The sequence below is a fragment of the Cygnus atratus genome, chromosome 1, assembly GCF_013377495.2.
Source record: "Cygnus atratus isolate AKBS03 ecotype Queensland, Australia chromosome 1, CAtr_DNAZoo_HiC_assembly, whole genome shotgun sequence".
NCBI classification, from domain to species: domain Eukaryota; kingdom Metazoa; phylum Chordata; class Aves; order Anseriformes; family Anatidae; genus Cygnus; species Cygnus atratus.
The window spans coordinates 98,845,206-98,860,905 of record NC_066362.1 but is presented as its reverse complement, the minus strand read 5'-3'; the positions used below and the strand labels follow the sequence as shown (position 1 = coordinate 98,860,905).

At 50.6% G+C, this 15,700-nt stretch overlaps 1 protein-coding gene and 1 long non-coding RNA gene across 2 annotated transcripts; one reads left to right on the top strand and one right to left on the bottom strand.

Moving 5' to 3' along the window:
• Positions 1–6,419: 6,419 nt before the first annotated feature.
• On the bottom strand, positions 6,420–8,331 carry LOC118244995 (uncharacterized). The gene is made up of 2 exons (XR_004777731.2): positions 7,994–8,331; positions 6,420–6,981 (listed from the first exon to the last, which is right to left on the bottom strand). It is a non-coding gene; the product is annotated as an uncharacterized LOC118244995 (long non-coding RNA).
• TRIM45 (tripartite motif containing 45) lies at positions 7,240–15,222 on the top strand. Its single transcript, XM_035540530.1, has 6 exons — positions 7,240–7,676; positions 9,807–10,540; positions 11,525–11,654; positions 13,586–13,700; positions 13,921–14,047; positions 14,903–15,222. Exons 1-6 carry the CDS (start codon positions 7,327–7,329, stop codon positions 15,049–15,051), a joined length of 1,605 nt encoding a protein of 534 aa, XP_035396423.1. The 5' UTR covers positions 7,240–7,326; the 3' UTR covers positions 15,052–15,222.
• The last annotated feature ends 478 nt before the right edge of the window (positions 15,223–15,700 follow it).

Below are 15,700 nucleotides of genomic sequence, written 5' to 3'. Positions count from 1 at the left end.
AAATGGCACATTTTGTTACTTCCGACTCACCCCCTGGATGCTCTTTGCTCCTTCCACACATATACACCTCCACTGTGTGACCTGTAGTTGCTCTGTGAGGAGCAGAATTAATTCAGCTTGCTCTTTGCTGAATTGCTGCCCCATTTTTCCAGCTGCTACCTGCCACCACCGTAATAGCTGTATCCCCATGGAATAACCTACTGTAGGTAATACCCTCATGACCCCCATGGTCTGGGCAGTGAAGAGAAAGGGGAATGGCTCTGTTGTCTTCTCGGTGTGAGCATTAAGTGTCTTACTTATCAATTTTCTTTAGCTTATAGGAACTTACTATCTTTAAGGTCAACTCCCCTGTCTCAAATATGGCTGAAGGGGAGGTTAAAAAGCTCCTGGCAAGGCCCGAGAGATCGCACAGAACTTACTTCCTTAGAAAATCTGGCTTGAAAGAATTCCAGTTTCATCTTCCCTTCCAAAAAGGCAGGCAGGACACAGGATAGATTAAAAAGAATATATATATAGCTGGCAGAAAGCTAGAAGTGGCAGCAGGTGGCTCGAACGCAGCAGGGTGGAGGGGAGAGCAAGAATGCCTGGTCAGAAGCCACAGCAGGGGCAAGCCTGAGCAAAGCCAGAGCTGCTGGGTGCATCAGCTGCAGCTGTTTTTGTCTTCAAAGAGCCACTGCTGATTGAAAGGGCGCTGCTGACCACCTCGAACTCAGTGTTTCCTGTTGCAAATCAGGAAGACATGAGAGATCAAGCTTTCTCTTTTTGCTCTTTGCTTTCCGTTTCATGTGTTTGCAGATCTCTGTACCCTATGCTTCCTGTTTGCTCTTTCAGGATCCAGAGAAGCACTCATACATGGTGTCTGTGCCTCTTCCACAGGTTTAGCCTGCCGGGTGTGCTGTTTTGCTGCCTTCTTCCTTCACCTCTCCCATATCACACTGCAATGGTTTATGTCCTTCTGCTGCAGCATGGGTTGGATGTGTGACAGCAGCTTACAGAAATGTACTTCAGAGTCATGCATGAAGATGAAGAGACTTGGGCTTATGTTAAATAAGGCTCTTCAGTTTTAGTTTCTTTTAGTCCCTCCAACTCAACACTGGCCTGAAAGGAAAAATTTGCTAGAAAATTTGAAAGAGAGTACAGGTGTGCACGTGTGAAGGGAGATGTTTGGTAATGAAGGTGTTTCTCAGAAAAGCAACTACTCCCAGAAATGCCACGTAGTAACTTTGCGAGGGACCCTAGGGCAGACATCCTCCATTCTCTATCCCAGTCAGTGACCTAAGCAGGGGATGGGTGTAGCCTTCCTGCAGCAGCTGTCACATTCCCCATGCCTTCAGCTTCCAGAAATTGTGTCATGTGAGACTTGGCCTGGAGGAATGTGCTCATGTGCCTTACAGGCCCAGCGCAGACAAAGGTCAAGTGGTACCTCCTTTTTGGAAGGCAGACTTACTAATTGTGGCCTGATTCTGCCATGTTAGAGAGCAGTCCTACTCCTACTCCTGGTGGGAGTCATCTCTGTCATGATAAAGAAGAAAAAAAAGACAGCTGTGTGGCCTCAGGAGTTACAGGGCACTGCTTAGTAGCAAGAGTGCTGCAGAGTTAAGGGACGTACTTACTCAGCCCGGAAGTTCGGGCTGAGACAGGGACACATGAATTCACCCTAAGGCATTTTATCGGGAGTCTTCTGATGCGTCTTGTGGGATTTTCCCAGTGACCTTTGTTTCAAAAGCCGTAGCCTGGGTTACATGTGGCAACACCAGCAGCAAAAAGCTCTGTGCAGTTTCAGTTTGAGCACTTGCAGGCCCTGATGTGTCTATCTGCAGGCTCAGAGCAGATATTCAACAAGCAACTTTTGGAGGTTGGCTTTAAAGTTTGGTGCTTGATTGCAACAGGAACAATCCAGAAATACGTGTGGGGTGTGGATCTGTCCCTCAGTTTTTGTTATAACTAGGCACACACAAAAACTATATCTGAGATCATATACACACAAAACCTGGACCCAGCAGGAGGGTGTCATTCATACAAGGCACACTAAAGACCTTTATATTATACTTTATACCCAACCGTGCCTGCCACCAGATCTAAATTTGCCTCACACCCTTTGCTGAGGGACAGGCTTGGATGAGCTTACATCAGCCTCTGTAAACAGACTGATAGAAACAGACTCCTCAGGAGCCTAATGGAAGACAATTTGGATTTCTTGTTGAACTGGGGATTTGGATATTCCAGGTGAGGTTGATATAAACAGGAAGAGTTGTTAGCTGTGTGGCTAGGGAATAGACAACAAAAAACAGTTTGCATGGAAACAAGCAACGGTGCCTCGAGTATTCCCAGAAGACCATTGTGGCTGCTTGGCATGTTCAGAGAAGCCTCTGAACCACAGCAGCTCTCAGGGCTGACAAACCCACAGTGGAGCTGGAGCTGCTGGTCAACTGGAAAGCAGCCAATGGTCTGTTCCACTTCTCTTTTCTTGTAAACTCCCCAGATAAGCTGCTTTCCTCCCTCCTTTCACTGACATTAACCCAGGCCTTGGCATTTCAACAGCTTCTCCATTTTCTGTCAATAAGATCTCTTTCTGAGCAACTTTCAGAGGTTCTTTTTTATTATTATCAGTCGTCTTTGACATTTCTGCAAGCCCTGCTCCTTGCTCCTGTTCACTAATGACTTTTTTTTTCCCCCTCATAGCAAGATATTCAGAAAGAGCTCCCTAAAAGTAACAGAGTATGTAGGAATAGGGAAGCATGAGGCATCCCATTCCACATTTAACATTGGTTTGTGCACACACTACTCACAAAGATTCTAGGAAGGCAATTGGGCTTTTATGATGTTTTTGGTACATGGTGTACAAAGTGTTACCAATATTTCTTCAGAAAAAAATATTAACAGGAAAACAGCATAAAGCTCTCCTAAAATGGGCTAATTAGCAAATACAATGGAAATATTAGACAAAAGAGAGGAAGGGGGGAGGAAACCATCTAATCTTCCATGTCTCTGCATGATGATTCAGTGCTTAGTGTTAGGAAACAAGCAGCAGATAAACAGGAAAAAGAAGGAGCTCCAAGGAAAGTGCAATAGGCAAAGAACAGGTCACCCAGAGCAAGTGTACTGAGTGGCTCTGATAGTCACTTAACAATAGGAGCAGGAAAAAAGACAGTATGAAGAGGATTCCGTTTCAAGTAAATCTTGGGTCAAATGATGGGGGTAATTACCTATCCATCAGCTCTTGTGAAATGTGGCAAAAGGAAATCATTACAATTTAGTGTAATTGTAATGACACATTTGCATTGTTTTGTTTTTGTAACTATCCTCTTCTGTTGCCCGTCAATGTTTATAAGTTAACGTTCTCTTTTTACCCTTACCTTTTGTCTGGCTACAAAGCAAACTCTGAGCAATCCAAGATGGGAGAGGGCATTCCTGACCAATTCTTGTAATGCTTTGCAGCCCAATATGTTTCTTGGAGGTATTCACAGGGCACGAGCATACATGTCCCTTGCGTTGCCTACCACAACTTAGGTCTTTGTGGCATAGGGGCTTCCTCCACTGACTGGCAATAGCCAAGAAAGCAACATTGTGAGGAAAAATAACCGAAACCAAAGCACCGCTGGAGTTTGTACTAATGCTGCTTCAGTTTCCCAGGCCACTGGGTTAGCACTTCTGCTGGCAGTTCTGCTTCTCCTCTCTTCTTTCTCTGAGAGTTTCAGGAGGCTTTCGTGACTGTCCTCTCTCGCCTGTTTCACTGTCACTTCCTCCAGTCACAGGGAGGTTGCTGCAGATGTGTGCTGACAACTCTTGGATACATGAATTAGCAGAGATCTGTCCTGTCCTCCAGTCTGATCGGCCTCAGACGACATGATTGGATCAAATCAGCTGAGTTGGAACCTCGGTTTTCCTCTGCAGTTGCCAGCTTTGGCTCATTTCACCTTCTCTCTGCAGCGGTGGAAGATGCTGCCTTTCTCTAGATAGCTCACCTTTTTTGCACAAGGGCTATGTTATAATTCTCCCATTTTCTTCCCACACCCACACTTACAGCATCATTTGCTATTCCTTCCACCAGAGTGGCTGAAAGAACCAGTCTTTCCTCTCTGCCACAACATCTAACATCGTTATCAAGTCATCTCGTCTCACAATGACTGCAACTTTTATCCTCTCTAACCCCCACAGCAACCACTTCACTTGTTAACAGTTCATGGAGGCCGCTAAACACGTTTCTTTTTTTGATCAGCTTCAAGGTTTTAAGCACTTGACCGTGACCTAGCCTTGATCTCATAAAAGACACAGGAAGATTTGAGTATATTGTATGAAGAAGACAATGCCTTTGTCAAGCCATTATGAGTTGAAGAGTGTTAACACTGCTACCGATTAAGTATTTACACATTGCTCTGTTTAGATAATCTGCTCTCAGCAGTCCTAAAAAAAACTGACTGAAGATCTCCCTTGCTTGTTGATTTTTAACACAATTTAGGAAACTTAAAATCCAGAATGTCAAATGTCGTTTGTTTCATGTTGGTATTACAGAATCACAGAATCACAGAATCGTCTAGGTTGGAAGAGACTTCCAAGATCACCCAGTCCAACCTCTGACCTAACACTAACAAGTCCTCCACTAAACCATATCACTAAGCTCAACATCTAAACGTCTTTTAAAGACCTCCAGGGATGGTGACTCAACCACTTCCCTGGGCAGCCCATTCCAATGCCTAACAACCCTTTCAGTAAAGAAGTTCTTCCAAATATCCAACCTAAACCTCCCCTGGCACAACTTTAGCCCATTCCCCCTTGTCCTGGCACGTGGGAGAATAGACCAACCCCTACCTCGCTACAGCCTCCTTTAAGGTACCTGTAGAGAGCGATAAGGTCGCCCCTGAGCCTCCTCTTCTCCAGGCTGAACAATCCCAGCTCCCTCAGCCGCTCCTCGTAAGACTTGTTCTCCAGACCCCTCACCAGCCTCGTCGCCCTTCTCTGGACTCTCTTGAGCACCTCGACGTCCTTCTTGTAGCGAGGGGCCCAAAACTGAACACAGTACTCAAGGTGCGGCCTCACCAGAGCCGAGTACAGGGGGACAATCACTTCCCTAGACCTGCTGGCCACACTGCTTCTTATACAAGCCAGGATGCTGTTGGCCTTCTTGGCCACCTGAGCACACTGCTGGCTCATATTCAGCCGACTATCAACCAGTACTCCCAGGTCCTTCTCTGCCAGGCAGCTTTCCAACCACTCATCTCCCAGCCTGTAGCTCTGCTTGGGGTTGTTGCGCCCCAGGTGCAGGACCCGGCACTTGGCCTTGTTGAACCTCATACAGTTGACCTCAGCCCATTGGTCCAGCCTATCCAGATCCTCCTGCAGAGCCTCCTTACCCTCGAGCAGATCGACACACGCACCTAACTTGGTGTCGTCTGCAGACTTACTGAGGGTGCACTCAATCCCCTCATCCAGATCATTGATAAAGATATTGAAGAGGACTGGCCCCAGTACTGAGCCCTGGGGGACTCCACTAGTGACCGGCCTCCAACTGGATTTGACTCCATTCACCACAACTCTTTGGGCCCAGCTATCCAGCCAGTTTTTAACCCAACGAAGTGTACGCCAGTCCAAGCCATGAGCAGCCAGTTTTTTGAGGAGAATGTTGTGGGAAACGGTGTCAAAAGCCTTACTGAAGTCAAGGTAGACCACATCCACAGCCTTTCCCTCATCCACTAAGCATGTCACTTTGTCCTAGAAGGAGATCAGGTTCGTCAAGCAGGACCTGCCCTTCATAAACCCATGCTGACTGGGCCTGATCACCTGGTTGCCCTGTAAGTGCCGCATGATGACACTCAAGACAATCTGCTCCATGAGCTTCCCTGGCACTGAGGTCAAACTAACAGGCCTATAGTTCCCCGGGTCTGCCCTCCGGCCCTTCTTGTACATGGGCGTCACATTTGCTAGCTGCTAGTCGACTGGGACCTCCCCTGATAGCCAGGACTGCCGATAAATGATGGAAAGCGGCTTGGCCAGCTCCTCCGCCAGTTCTCTCAGTACCCTCGGGTGGATCCCATCCGGCCCCATTGACTTGCGTACATCCAAGTGCTGTAGCAGGTTGCCAACCATTTCCTCGTAGATAGTGAGGGCCACATCCTATTCAAAAGGGCCAGCAGGATGGGACAGATAGGGACATGGTTTATTGGGTGATATTGGTGGTAGGGGGGTGGTTGGACCAGATGATCTTGGAGGTCTTTTCCAACCATAATGGTTCTGTGATTCCTAGGCTAACTAATGGGAAAGCTGGTGTAAAGTCCAGTCATGAAGGGCTGAATGCCAGTATTACCAGTATCATCGCTGTTAGTCAACACGGCTTTATAGAAAAGACCTTTTCTGCTTTGAACAAATCTGACTTCATTCTTTGAGGAGCTTACAAGTTAGACGGATAAAAGTAATTCTGTAGATACCATCTAAGTCTAAGCATCTTTAATGTTATCTAATTTCAAAGCCAATCTTCTACAATAGTCTTAACTCCCAGGTGAAATGAGTCAACACAGTTATCAGATGATCTCCAAGGGCAGCCCAGGAACCTGGGCTGGGTGACGCTATTTCTGTTCAGGTTGCACAGGTGTCTGTTCTGGGCCGTTCACTGGTTTTGTGAACATTCAGGAGGAAAACCCAACACCCGACTGAACACATCTCGTAGATGGGCAAAGGCTCTGTTGTGAAGACCGACTGCGAAGGCTGGTCCAAGGTGGCCTGCAGCAGCTCTGTGGAGCAGTCTCGCTCAGGTGTTAAACCTCGAGGTATGGAAATGGAAGAACTGGAAACATCTGCCTGTGGTGGGGAGAGGGGCTGCTGCCAGACCGCTGGCTCAGAAAGGACAGTATGTGTCCAAGCAGCAAAACTGGATCTCTAGCACCTCACCAAAGAGGAGCAGGACAGAGGGGGAAGTGATCACACGGTAGATTTTGCAGTTTGGGTGAGATCTGTGTGAGAACACGGCGTTTTGTTCCGGAGACTGTGCTGTTACGAGAGAAGATGAAAACGGGTGAGTCTGGGAAGTCCTGAGAAAACGCCCCTGTGGCGAGCACGCGTCGAACCCGCTTGCTTTATCACAAAGAAAGGTCAACGGACAACCACTAAATAAATAAATAAGTAAATAAATAAATAATAAAAAAAGTGACCGCCTTTTGCTGTTGGTCCGGGCCAACCGCCCCCAACCGCCGTCGCCCGTAGCAACGGCTGGGGGCGGGCGCGAGAGCCCGGCGCCGGGGGCAGGGCGGCGGGTGGCCGTGAGGGGAGCCGGGGCGGGCCGTTAGCGGCCGTTAGGTGCCGTTAGCGGGATGCCCGGCGGAGCGGAGCGGAGGGATGTCGTCCGCCTGGCGCTGCCCGGCCTGCGCGGAGCCCTGCACGGCGCCGCGGCTGCTACCGTGCCTGCACTCGCTGTGCGCGCCCTGCCTGCGGCGGCTCGGGACGCTGGGGGAGCCAGCACGGGCGGGCACCGCCACCGCCGCCACCGCCACCGCCATCACCGTGCTGTGCCCGCTGTGCGACGCCGAGGTGTCGCTGCCGCCGGGCGGCGTCGGGCAGCTCCCCCCCGACTACGTGGCGCTGGGCCGCGGCCGGCTGGGCTGCGACCTGTGCGCGGAGGGGGCGGCCGTGGGGCGCTGCCAGACGTGCGGGGCCGCCCTCTGCCCCTTCTGCCGCCAGGCCCACAGGTGAGCGGGCGGCAGGGCGGCGGGCAGGGCGCCTTCCTCCCCTCGGTCCGTGCCCGCACGGGCACCGGCGGGCCCCAGATGAGGCTGCCCTCCTCCCTGGTCGCTTTCTGATTTAGCGGCGCTGGGCACTGGGGTTGGCCGCTCCCATGTGAGTGGGTGCTGGTAGGATGAGAGCTTTGCGTGTTGGGATGGGATGCTTCGGAGAAGGAGAAGCTTCTCCGGGAGAAGGATGGGAAGTTAAGCTGTGGTGGGGTTGTCGGTGGCCTGCCGCTCTTCACCTCCAGAAAGCTGAAGAAATGCCTGCAGAAGAATTTTACCTCAGCGAGGGTCTTGTCAGCAGGGCAGGAAGAAGAGGTGACTGCAGTAGGGCTAGGAGCTGGAGAGGAGGAGGCTGCAGTGGTCTGTGAGCAGGGCAGAGGAAAGACAGTGCCTTGGAAGAAAAGTGTCAGGAAGTCTGAATGGCCTTCTGAAGCAAGGAGGTCACAGGCCAGATCAGGAAAACACCCACTGACACCAGCCAGGGTGTCTCTTAGCCTGGATTAATCAGCTCAGCCTTTTCCCTCTTCATTCACTGCTCCTTTCCATTTAATAGCAAATTATTTTCCCAGAAGGAACTGAGGCATATTCCTCACTGCCCTTCCCCCTGCCGATATTGGTGCCTGTGGTGAAATGGCTTAGACTCTTACTTACCTTTCTATGGGGCTGTAATTTTCAGCATACCATTCCGATTAGCTAATGCCTTACAGCCCCTGCAAGCTGCTGAAGAGTGATAAACTGAGACCTTGATTAGCAGCCTGCTGCTGCATTGACAGAAATAGCTGTACGAGGTATAAAGCAGCAGAAAATTTGTCCCAATGGTGCACTTCCTGCCATATTAACTGGTATCATTTCTTCACCCTATTAACATCTGCAGGCTTGCACCTGCCTTTTCCTCATGGTGTAACAGAACAGGGGCCAAGAAAAACAATTTTGAAACGATTTCTTGGTGTGCAGGGAAGATTTCTAAGTATCTGAGTGCCACTGTTGTGTCTTTTGGAATAAGTGACAGATGTCTTAGGTTGAAGTCAGGGAAGTGTAAATGTGAAGGACGTTAAGCAAACAATGGTAGAAGGCATTGAAAATGTGCTGGACCCAAGAGAAATTACTGGGAAGCAAAAGCAAAACAGACCACATCCTGCTCTGTGATTAGTTTGCTTTGTGTTTCCAGAACAACTCTAGAGCTTGGTCCTCGGAGTATTTCTCTGCCTATGGCTCAGAGCTCCCTCTGCAACTGCCAAAAGTCAGCTTTTGCACATGTAGTCATTAGTGCAGGAGACAAGGAAGGAGGGACAGCTTTTACATTCTGGTTGGTAACTAGCTGACAGCATCCAAAATAGCACAAAATGAAAATACTCCCCTGCAGCTCTGTCACACAGTGGATGGCTGGGTGAAACAGGCTTTTTGTATCCAATCCTTGGTCTCCTCTGAGTGGGGTCTAACCTGGCAGCTAAAGGAAATGGGGTTTGACTTTCATAATAATCGATGTTTTACCACAGACTGTTGTCTGTCTGTCCCCTGAACTAGATTTTCCCCTAAGGGTTATTAGAGCTCATTTGCCTCAGCAGATTTAAAACTGGTGGAAATCATTGGGCTAACAGCTAAGGAGCCTGACACTGCCTGTTCCTTCTGCAGAAGTGACTGTGGGTGAGCAATTCTGTTTCAAGACCTTCCACCAGCCCTCGCTTCACTGTGCACACCACCCTCCTGCCGTCTGTCACAGCGGGCTCTGGGGGTAATTGCAGCTACCCCACTTCTGTCGGGCTCCGTGTAGGGGCTGCTGTCAGGAGCAGCCTGACAGCCTGCTCCCTGGTCTGTGTGTGGCAATGGTGGGGTGCATGGTTCTCGTGTCTGAAAATTGTGCTGACAGCATACAGGGAGCCTGGGAGCAGCCTCTAATGAGATGTTTGCAAGTGCTGTCCTCTTTTGTGTGGAGCCTTGTCCTCAGGAGACCACAGGTCCTTCGTGCAGAGTGAATTTCAGGGGATACAGCAGGGAGCAGCGCACAGTCTGTACAGACTGGCGTTCACGAGGGGTCTTGGGTGCTTGCCGTGCATGTCCAATGTGCATAAATTTGTGGTTGCTCCCTTCTAGGAGACAGAAGAAGACTGCTTCTCATGCTGTGACAGAGCTGGAGAGCAGCAAGGATTGCAGCCAGGCTGGGAGGCCTCTCTTCTGCCCATCCCATCCATCGGAGGAGCTACGGCTGTTCTGCGAGCAGTGTGACCAGCCCGTGTGCCGGGACTGTGTCGTAGACAGGCACCGGCAGCACCCCTATGACTTGGCCAGCAACATTGTCCACAGGCACGGGGACTCCCTGCGGATGCTGCTGGAAAGCACCCAGCAGCGTGTGAGCACCCTAGAAGACGTGCTGAGCCAGATCGATGGCATGGGCAGCGCCGTCCGCGTTCGTGCAGAGGCCGTGGCCACAGAGATCTGTCTGTTTGCCAGCGGGTATGTGAAAGCAATTGAAGAGCACCGGGACTGGCTGCTGAAGCAGCTGGAGGACTTGAAGGTGCAGAAGGAAAACCTGCTGCAGTTGCAGAAGGCCCAGCTGCAGCAGCTGCTGCTGGACATGAGGACAGGCATGGAGTTCACGGAGCGCTTGCTGACAAGCGGCTCGGACCTGGAGATCCTCATCACCAAAGGGGTGGTGGCGAGCCGGCTGGCAAAGCTGAACAGCGTTGCTTACAGCACCCGCCCCAGCGTGGATGACAACATCCAGTTCTCTCCCCAGGAGAGGGCAGGGCAGTGTTGTGGCTATGAGGTTTTTGGGACCATTCTCAATAAAGTGGTTGATCCAGCCAAATGTACCCTGCATGGGGAAGGTAATGGGGTGCCGTACCACTTAGTGCTCCCTAAAGTCACCTCTCCGTCCCCTGTACCCACGCAGCGTGCAGCTTAAGGCACTGGTGGCTCCCTGCAGGCCAGGGGGGCAGAGGGATGCAGCAGGCTGGAGCCCTGCTAGAGGTTGCAGCTGCTGGGGATGGGATCCCACAGGAGCTGTGCTGAGCAGGGAGCCCGAGAGCCATTCCCGGCCAGATGTAACAGAGAACGCTGCAGCCGCTCTCTGCAGCATCACTGACCTCTGCGTCGGGCGAGGCGTGAGGAAACCCCTAGGCCAAGGACCACGGCTTACTCAGGGGATGGGAACGCCGCCTGCAGTGGCAGGACGTTATGCTCTGCCAGGGCCCCCAGCTGTTTTGCAGTATGGGTCTTGGCAAATCCTCTCTGTGGCTGAGCAAACACATTGATTCCCCTTACAGCTTCGGAGATTGCCTGCGACATAGATGGTTTCACAGAGGTGTGCTTACTAAGGACTTGGAGTAGGGCCAGCAAATAGGTAATGTCCGGGCAAGCAAATAGGTGATGGTCAGACCAGCCCTCAGAGCACAGCCACCTCTGGCCTGCGAAGGGCAGGTAAGACAGACCCAGGGCTCCTTCGGTCCTTTACATGTCAAAGTGTAAGCAGTGAGGTTTCCAGGGCTCCACGCTGCACGGTGGGGCTCTTCCTACTCCCTCCAGGTTGCGCAGTGCACCTTGAGGTGGGAAGTCTCCAGTTGGGCCATGACCACCCTGGTCCATGCAGACCTCCAGGGTAAGCCTGCCCAGCACCTCCCAGTACCTACAGCTCTCTGCACTCTCCTGGTCCCCAGTGGTGCTTTTACTTTTTCCTGTGGGTGGAGGGAGCTGTATAGCCAGCAGCAGAGTCCTGGCTGTGCTCAGATATGAGTGAAATGCTACCAAGTGGGTAGGAGATGGCAATTGTGGCTCTTCTGAATCCTTTCTTGTCCTGTTTCTCTGCCTTACAGATCTCTGCATCGCTCGTCAGAATGAGCTGACTGGCTTTACCCTGCTCTGCAATGACACCACGGGAGAGCAGATGGGGAGAGGAGGAGAGGCCGTGAGGGTCACCATCACCCACAAGGACAAGAAGGACTGGTGGGTATTTCAGCAAAAAACTCCCCAGACACTGGCTTTGCTTTTCTGTCTCTCTTACCCTGGCTCCCTCCTGGTTTGGGCAGGTGGGAGGAAATGCTTCAGCATCTGGGTCACGATCTGTAGGGGGAAAAGGCACGATAGTTCTTCCCACCAGTAAAGCAGTGCTTCCTAGCAATCATTTACTGCTGTGTGGAGTTTGACAGTGTTGGCTGACACTTGTATCGAGTCTTTCAGCAGTTTGGGACTGAAAGGATTCAGTTCACAGTGGGTATTGCACATTGTCAGAGTGAGCAACAGCTGCTTCCCCCCCTCCACCCCACCAGACACCTAGGGCTCCTGTTTTGTTAAAACCTAACGAGTGTAGAACAACACCAGAATGACCACCCTGAGTCAGACAGACAGGCCACTAAGCCCAGGAACCTCTGGCAGTTGATGGAAGTGCTTAAATTAATGTTCTGGAGAAAAAAAGATCATTGTTGAGACTTCATCATGCTTTCTCCTGTAGTTCCAAGTGTTGAGCACCTTAACACGCTTGGAAGTTTTCTAGCAAAAGCAGGGAAGACTGCACTTGACCTCCCATTTCCACACTGAAAATGACTGACCAGAAAAATGTTTTGTAACTGTTTCCATGCCACGCTTCTCCTCTGAAGCAGTGAGACATTAATGCAAATAACAGAACCAGTTGGGGTTCAGTTCTTAAGAAAAACTTCTATTCTGTTTTATAGTACATACATTGCAGCTAGAGCAAGAAACCAGCCTAACTTGTTCCAGGATTCAGTCTTGGGGGGGATGACCTGATGAAAAAAGGGATAGGACGCTAAAATTCCTTGCTATGGGGAAGTATTGGTGAGCCATGCAGAAACAGTACTGGGTGCACAGATGCCTGTCAATAAAAAACCGTTGTTCAAGAATATTGTTCCAACATACCTTCCTTTGTTAGGTGTGCTCATGATGTAGGAAGGTGTAAACATGAGGTTTACGTGGATTTTGCTTTGTGGGGTAGAGGTCGCTGTGGCCACATTAACTCAGTTTCTTCGTCCTGTGCTTGTGCAGTTGCTACATCCGTTGCTGAAAGCTGTCTGGCTTTGGGGAGAGGCACAGCAGCTACTGAAGAGCACAGTGTCACCACACAGTTCATGGCAGGAAATGATGTAGGCAGCTGTATTGATGTGAAATGGTGGGGGATGGGGAATACAACCTACAAATCTGGAAGATTAAAGATGTTCATGTCGCGGGGCACGAGAGACTAATTAGTGAGGATTAGGAAGAACACTTTCAGCAGAGCTGCTTGCTAATTTTCTGCGGAAGGCTCTTTCTGTGAAATAGGCAATCGGTTCCCAAGTAACTAGCTGATGCTTTTTCCCTGTCACTCTGTCCACCAGGGTCCCTTTAAAACCTAGCGAGCTTCACTTTGGAAAGGGGAAATTCACCAGCAAGGACCTAAAACTCCTCAGAGAGTCGAAGAGAAAAGTTGGGGTCAGTGCAGTTGGGTAGTGGTTGAAGTGAATCAAACCTGCCTTACGTCCCGTCTTCCTCAAGGGCTCTTCTGGAGGTAAACTGCTCTCTGAAGCTTTGAGTTTACCCCATTTCTGAGGGCTCTTATCAGATGGGATCATCTGGTTTGCAAGTGTGCTGTCAGTCATCTTCTGCTCTTTCAGCGCTCTGGGCTGCCACAAATCCTTGCAGCACAGCTTAGCTTTGTGTGACTTCCTTTGTATGGTTATTGCAGCTCCTGGTAGCAGGTGTATGTGAAAGCTGCTCAGTGCTCGAGCGTTGCTCATGCATCCTGTCAAGCTCACTCGAGACCCACAGCTGCTGAACATGGGTGAGGATGAGGAGCTGACCACATATCTAGGCCAAACAGTGGTTCACCTGTAGAGCAATTTTCTGCCAGTCACTGACCTCTTGGACTCCTCTTTGTCTGTTCGTAGTGCAGTGAAACCAACAGTGTGTGATAACGGTGATGGGACCTACCATGTTTCCTACAGCCCTGAGGAGCCAGGCTTATATGCCGTCTGCGTCTGTGTGAAGGGGCAGCATGTACAGGTAACATTTCTTTTTTTTTTTCACTGGTTCTTCTTTACATGCTTCTCCTTTCTAAGTATTTGCTTAAAATCTTTCAAAGCATTGCTGCTATCGCTTGGCAGTTAAGACTGAGCTTACTGATCTGTGACCGACAGGATCACCCAGCTGTTTTCTGCAAATGCAGACACAACATCTGATAGCATCCACTGCAGCTGCCTCTCTGCTTGCTTGTCCTCCGCAGGGCTCTCCATTCACTCTGACAGTGAAAAACAAGTTCCGCAAGCACCCAGGTGTGTTTCACTGCTGCACATTTTGTTCGAGTGGAGGGCAGAAAGCTGCTCGCTGCGCCTGTGGGGGGACCATGCCAGGTGAGTGCGCAGCTTTCCCTGTGCTGCTGACGTCAGGAGGGTTTGCTGCTTTTGGTCTGCCCTAGGGTAGATGTGAGTGGATGGATACTCCAGCTCACCTCCTGTCTTGCACAGGTGGCAGGCGTGTGACAACCTGTGTATACATATCTTCTGGTAGGATGGGACTGCAGCAGTGAGAAACATGTGAGACATGTGAGAAACATGTGAGAAACATTGAGGGTCTTTGAAGCACACCCCGTGTACAGAGGCCTGAGCCAACCCTGCAGGAGATGGGGCAGGGTAGCTCTCGGCAAGGATCATCCATCAGCCCTTGTCAGTGAGGCTGAGCACCACTGTGGCTGTACTGTTCTGTTCCAGCGCTGGCGTGCTGGGAGCTTCCTGGCTGTGCCACACAGTGCCCAGTGCTGTGTGCTCACTCCTTAATTAGGATGAGAGTTCAACTCCCTCGTTTGTTCAATCCCAACCAGCTTCTGTGCCCTTGACCTGCATGTTTCACTGTGTGTCTTGCATGTGTTTAGTACAGAACCAGACTCTTCCTTTCTTTGGGGGAGCATGCTCTATATCCAGCTCTGGCAATAGCCACCAGCAGCTGGCAAGAGGCTCTTCAGGCCTATGTCTTGCATTACTCAGCAGGCAAGGAGACAGAAATCTTCAGCTATCCCCAGTGACTGGAAAGGGGGAGTCCCTCTTGGTCATTCCCCTTTCTTATGGAACCCTGGCATTTTGGTTTTAAACACGCATGTACCTCCCTTTCTTAGACAAGTCCTGGGGCTGAAGCACTTGCTGAAAGCCCCTGACACGCTGGGATTTTCTGACCCCCTCTTGGTCAAGCTGATGGTGCCTCTTCTCTTGCAGGTGGCTACCAAGGCTGTGGCCATGGGCACAAAGGTCACCCTGGCTGTCCCCACTGGTCGTGCTGTGGACAAGTCACAAAGAGCTCAGAGTGTTTGGGGCCGCCCAATGACAGCTCACAGAGGAGTTTGCTCAGGACAGTGGCACTCTGAGCAGCCAGGTGAGCCCCTGGGAGCTCAGGTCCTTCCTGGTGGCTGTCGGATGAACACAAGCCACGAAGATCCCCACGATCACTACAGAGCCTTGTTGCCAGAAAATAACATTGTGATGGGTGTGAACTGAGGAATGGGATGAGGGAAAATAAAATTGTGCCTTATGTTCCACCTGGGGGTGTGTATGCAAGGTTGTTTTAGGCCTGGACAGGAGCAAACTCCAGGAATTGTACTGATGCCTGCACTTTTGAGGACTTGAGACCTGTGGGTTCAGGCTCTGAGGGGAAAGTCAGTCTGAGCAGTTACCTCACAGGAGGGTCAAGATGTACCTCATTCTGCGGGATCAACAGTCTGCTGTCCTTCTCGAAGAGGCCAAAGCTGCTTGTCGGGGCGCATTCCAGTCTTTGTGTTCGTGCTTTGGAGAGGCTTGGCAGCCTCAGTGCAGCTCCTGCCTCCCCCTCATGTATCTGGCTGGGTTCTGGCCTTGGATGTGTGCATATAGCGCAGTCACACTCCTGAGAACTGCTGTTGTGTTTGCAGCTCTCATGTTTTCTCCAGGTGGGCTGTAGTCTCATTACGCCCTCCCTGCAAAGTAGGAGCAAGGCAGATCTGTAATTTAACTGAGAGAAATTCAAGGAAAACCCATGGC

Coding starts and splice junctions, on each gene's coding strand:
- TRIM45 (XM_035540530.1), top strand. CDS start 7,327: ATGTCGTCCGCCTGGCGCTGCCCGGCCTGCGCGGAGCCCTGCACGGCG. Junction 7,677..9,806: donor TTCTGCCGCCAGGCCCACAG/GTGAGCGGGCGG, acceptor GCTCCCTTCTAG/GAGACAGAAGAAGACTGCTT. Junction 14,048..14,902: donor CTGTGGGGGGACCATGCCAG/GTGAGTGCGCAG, acceptor CTTCTCTTGCAG/GTGGCTACCAAGGCTGTGGC.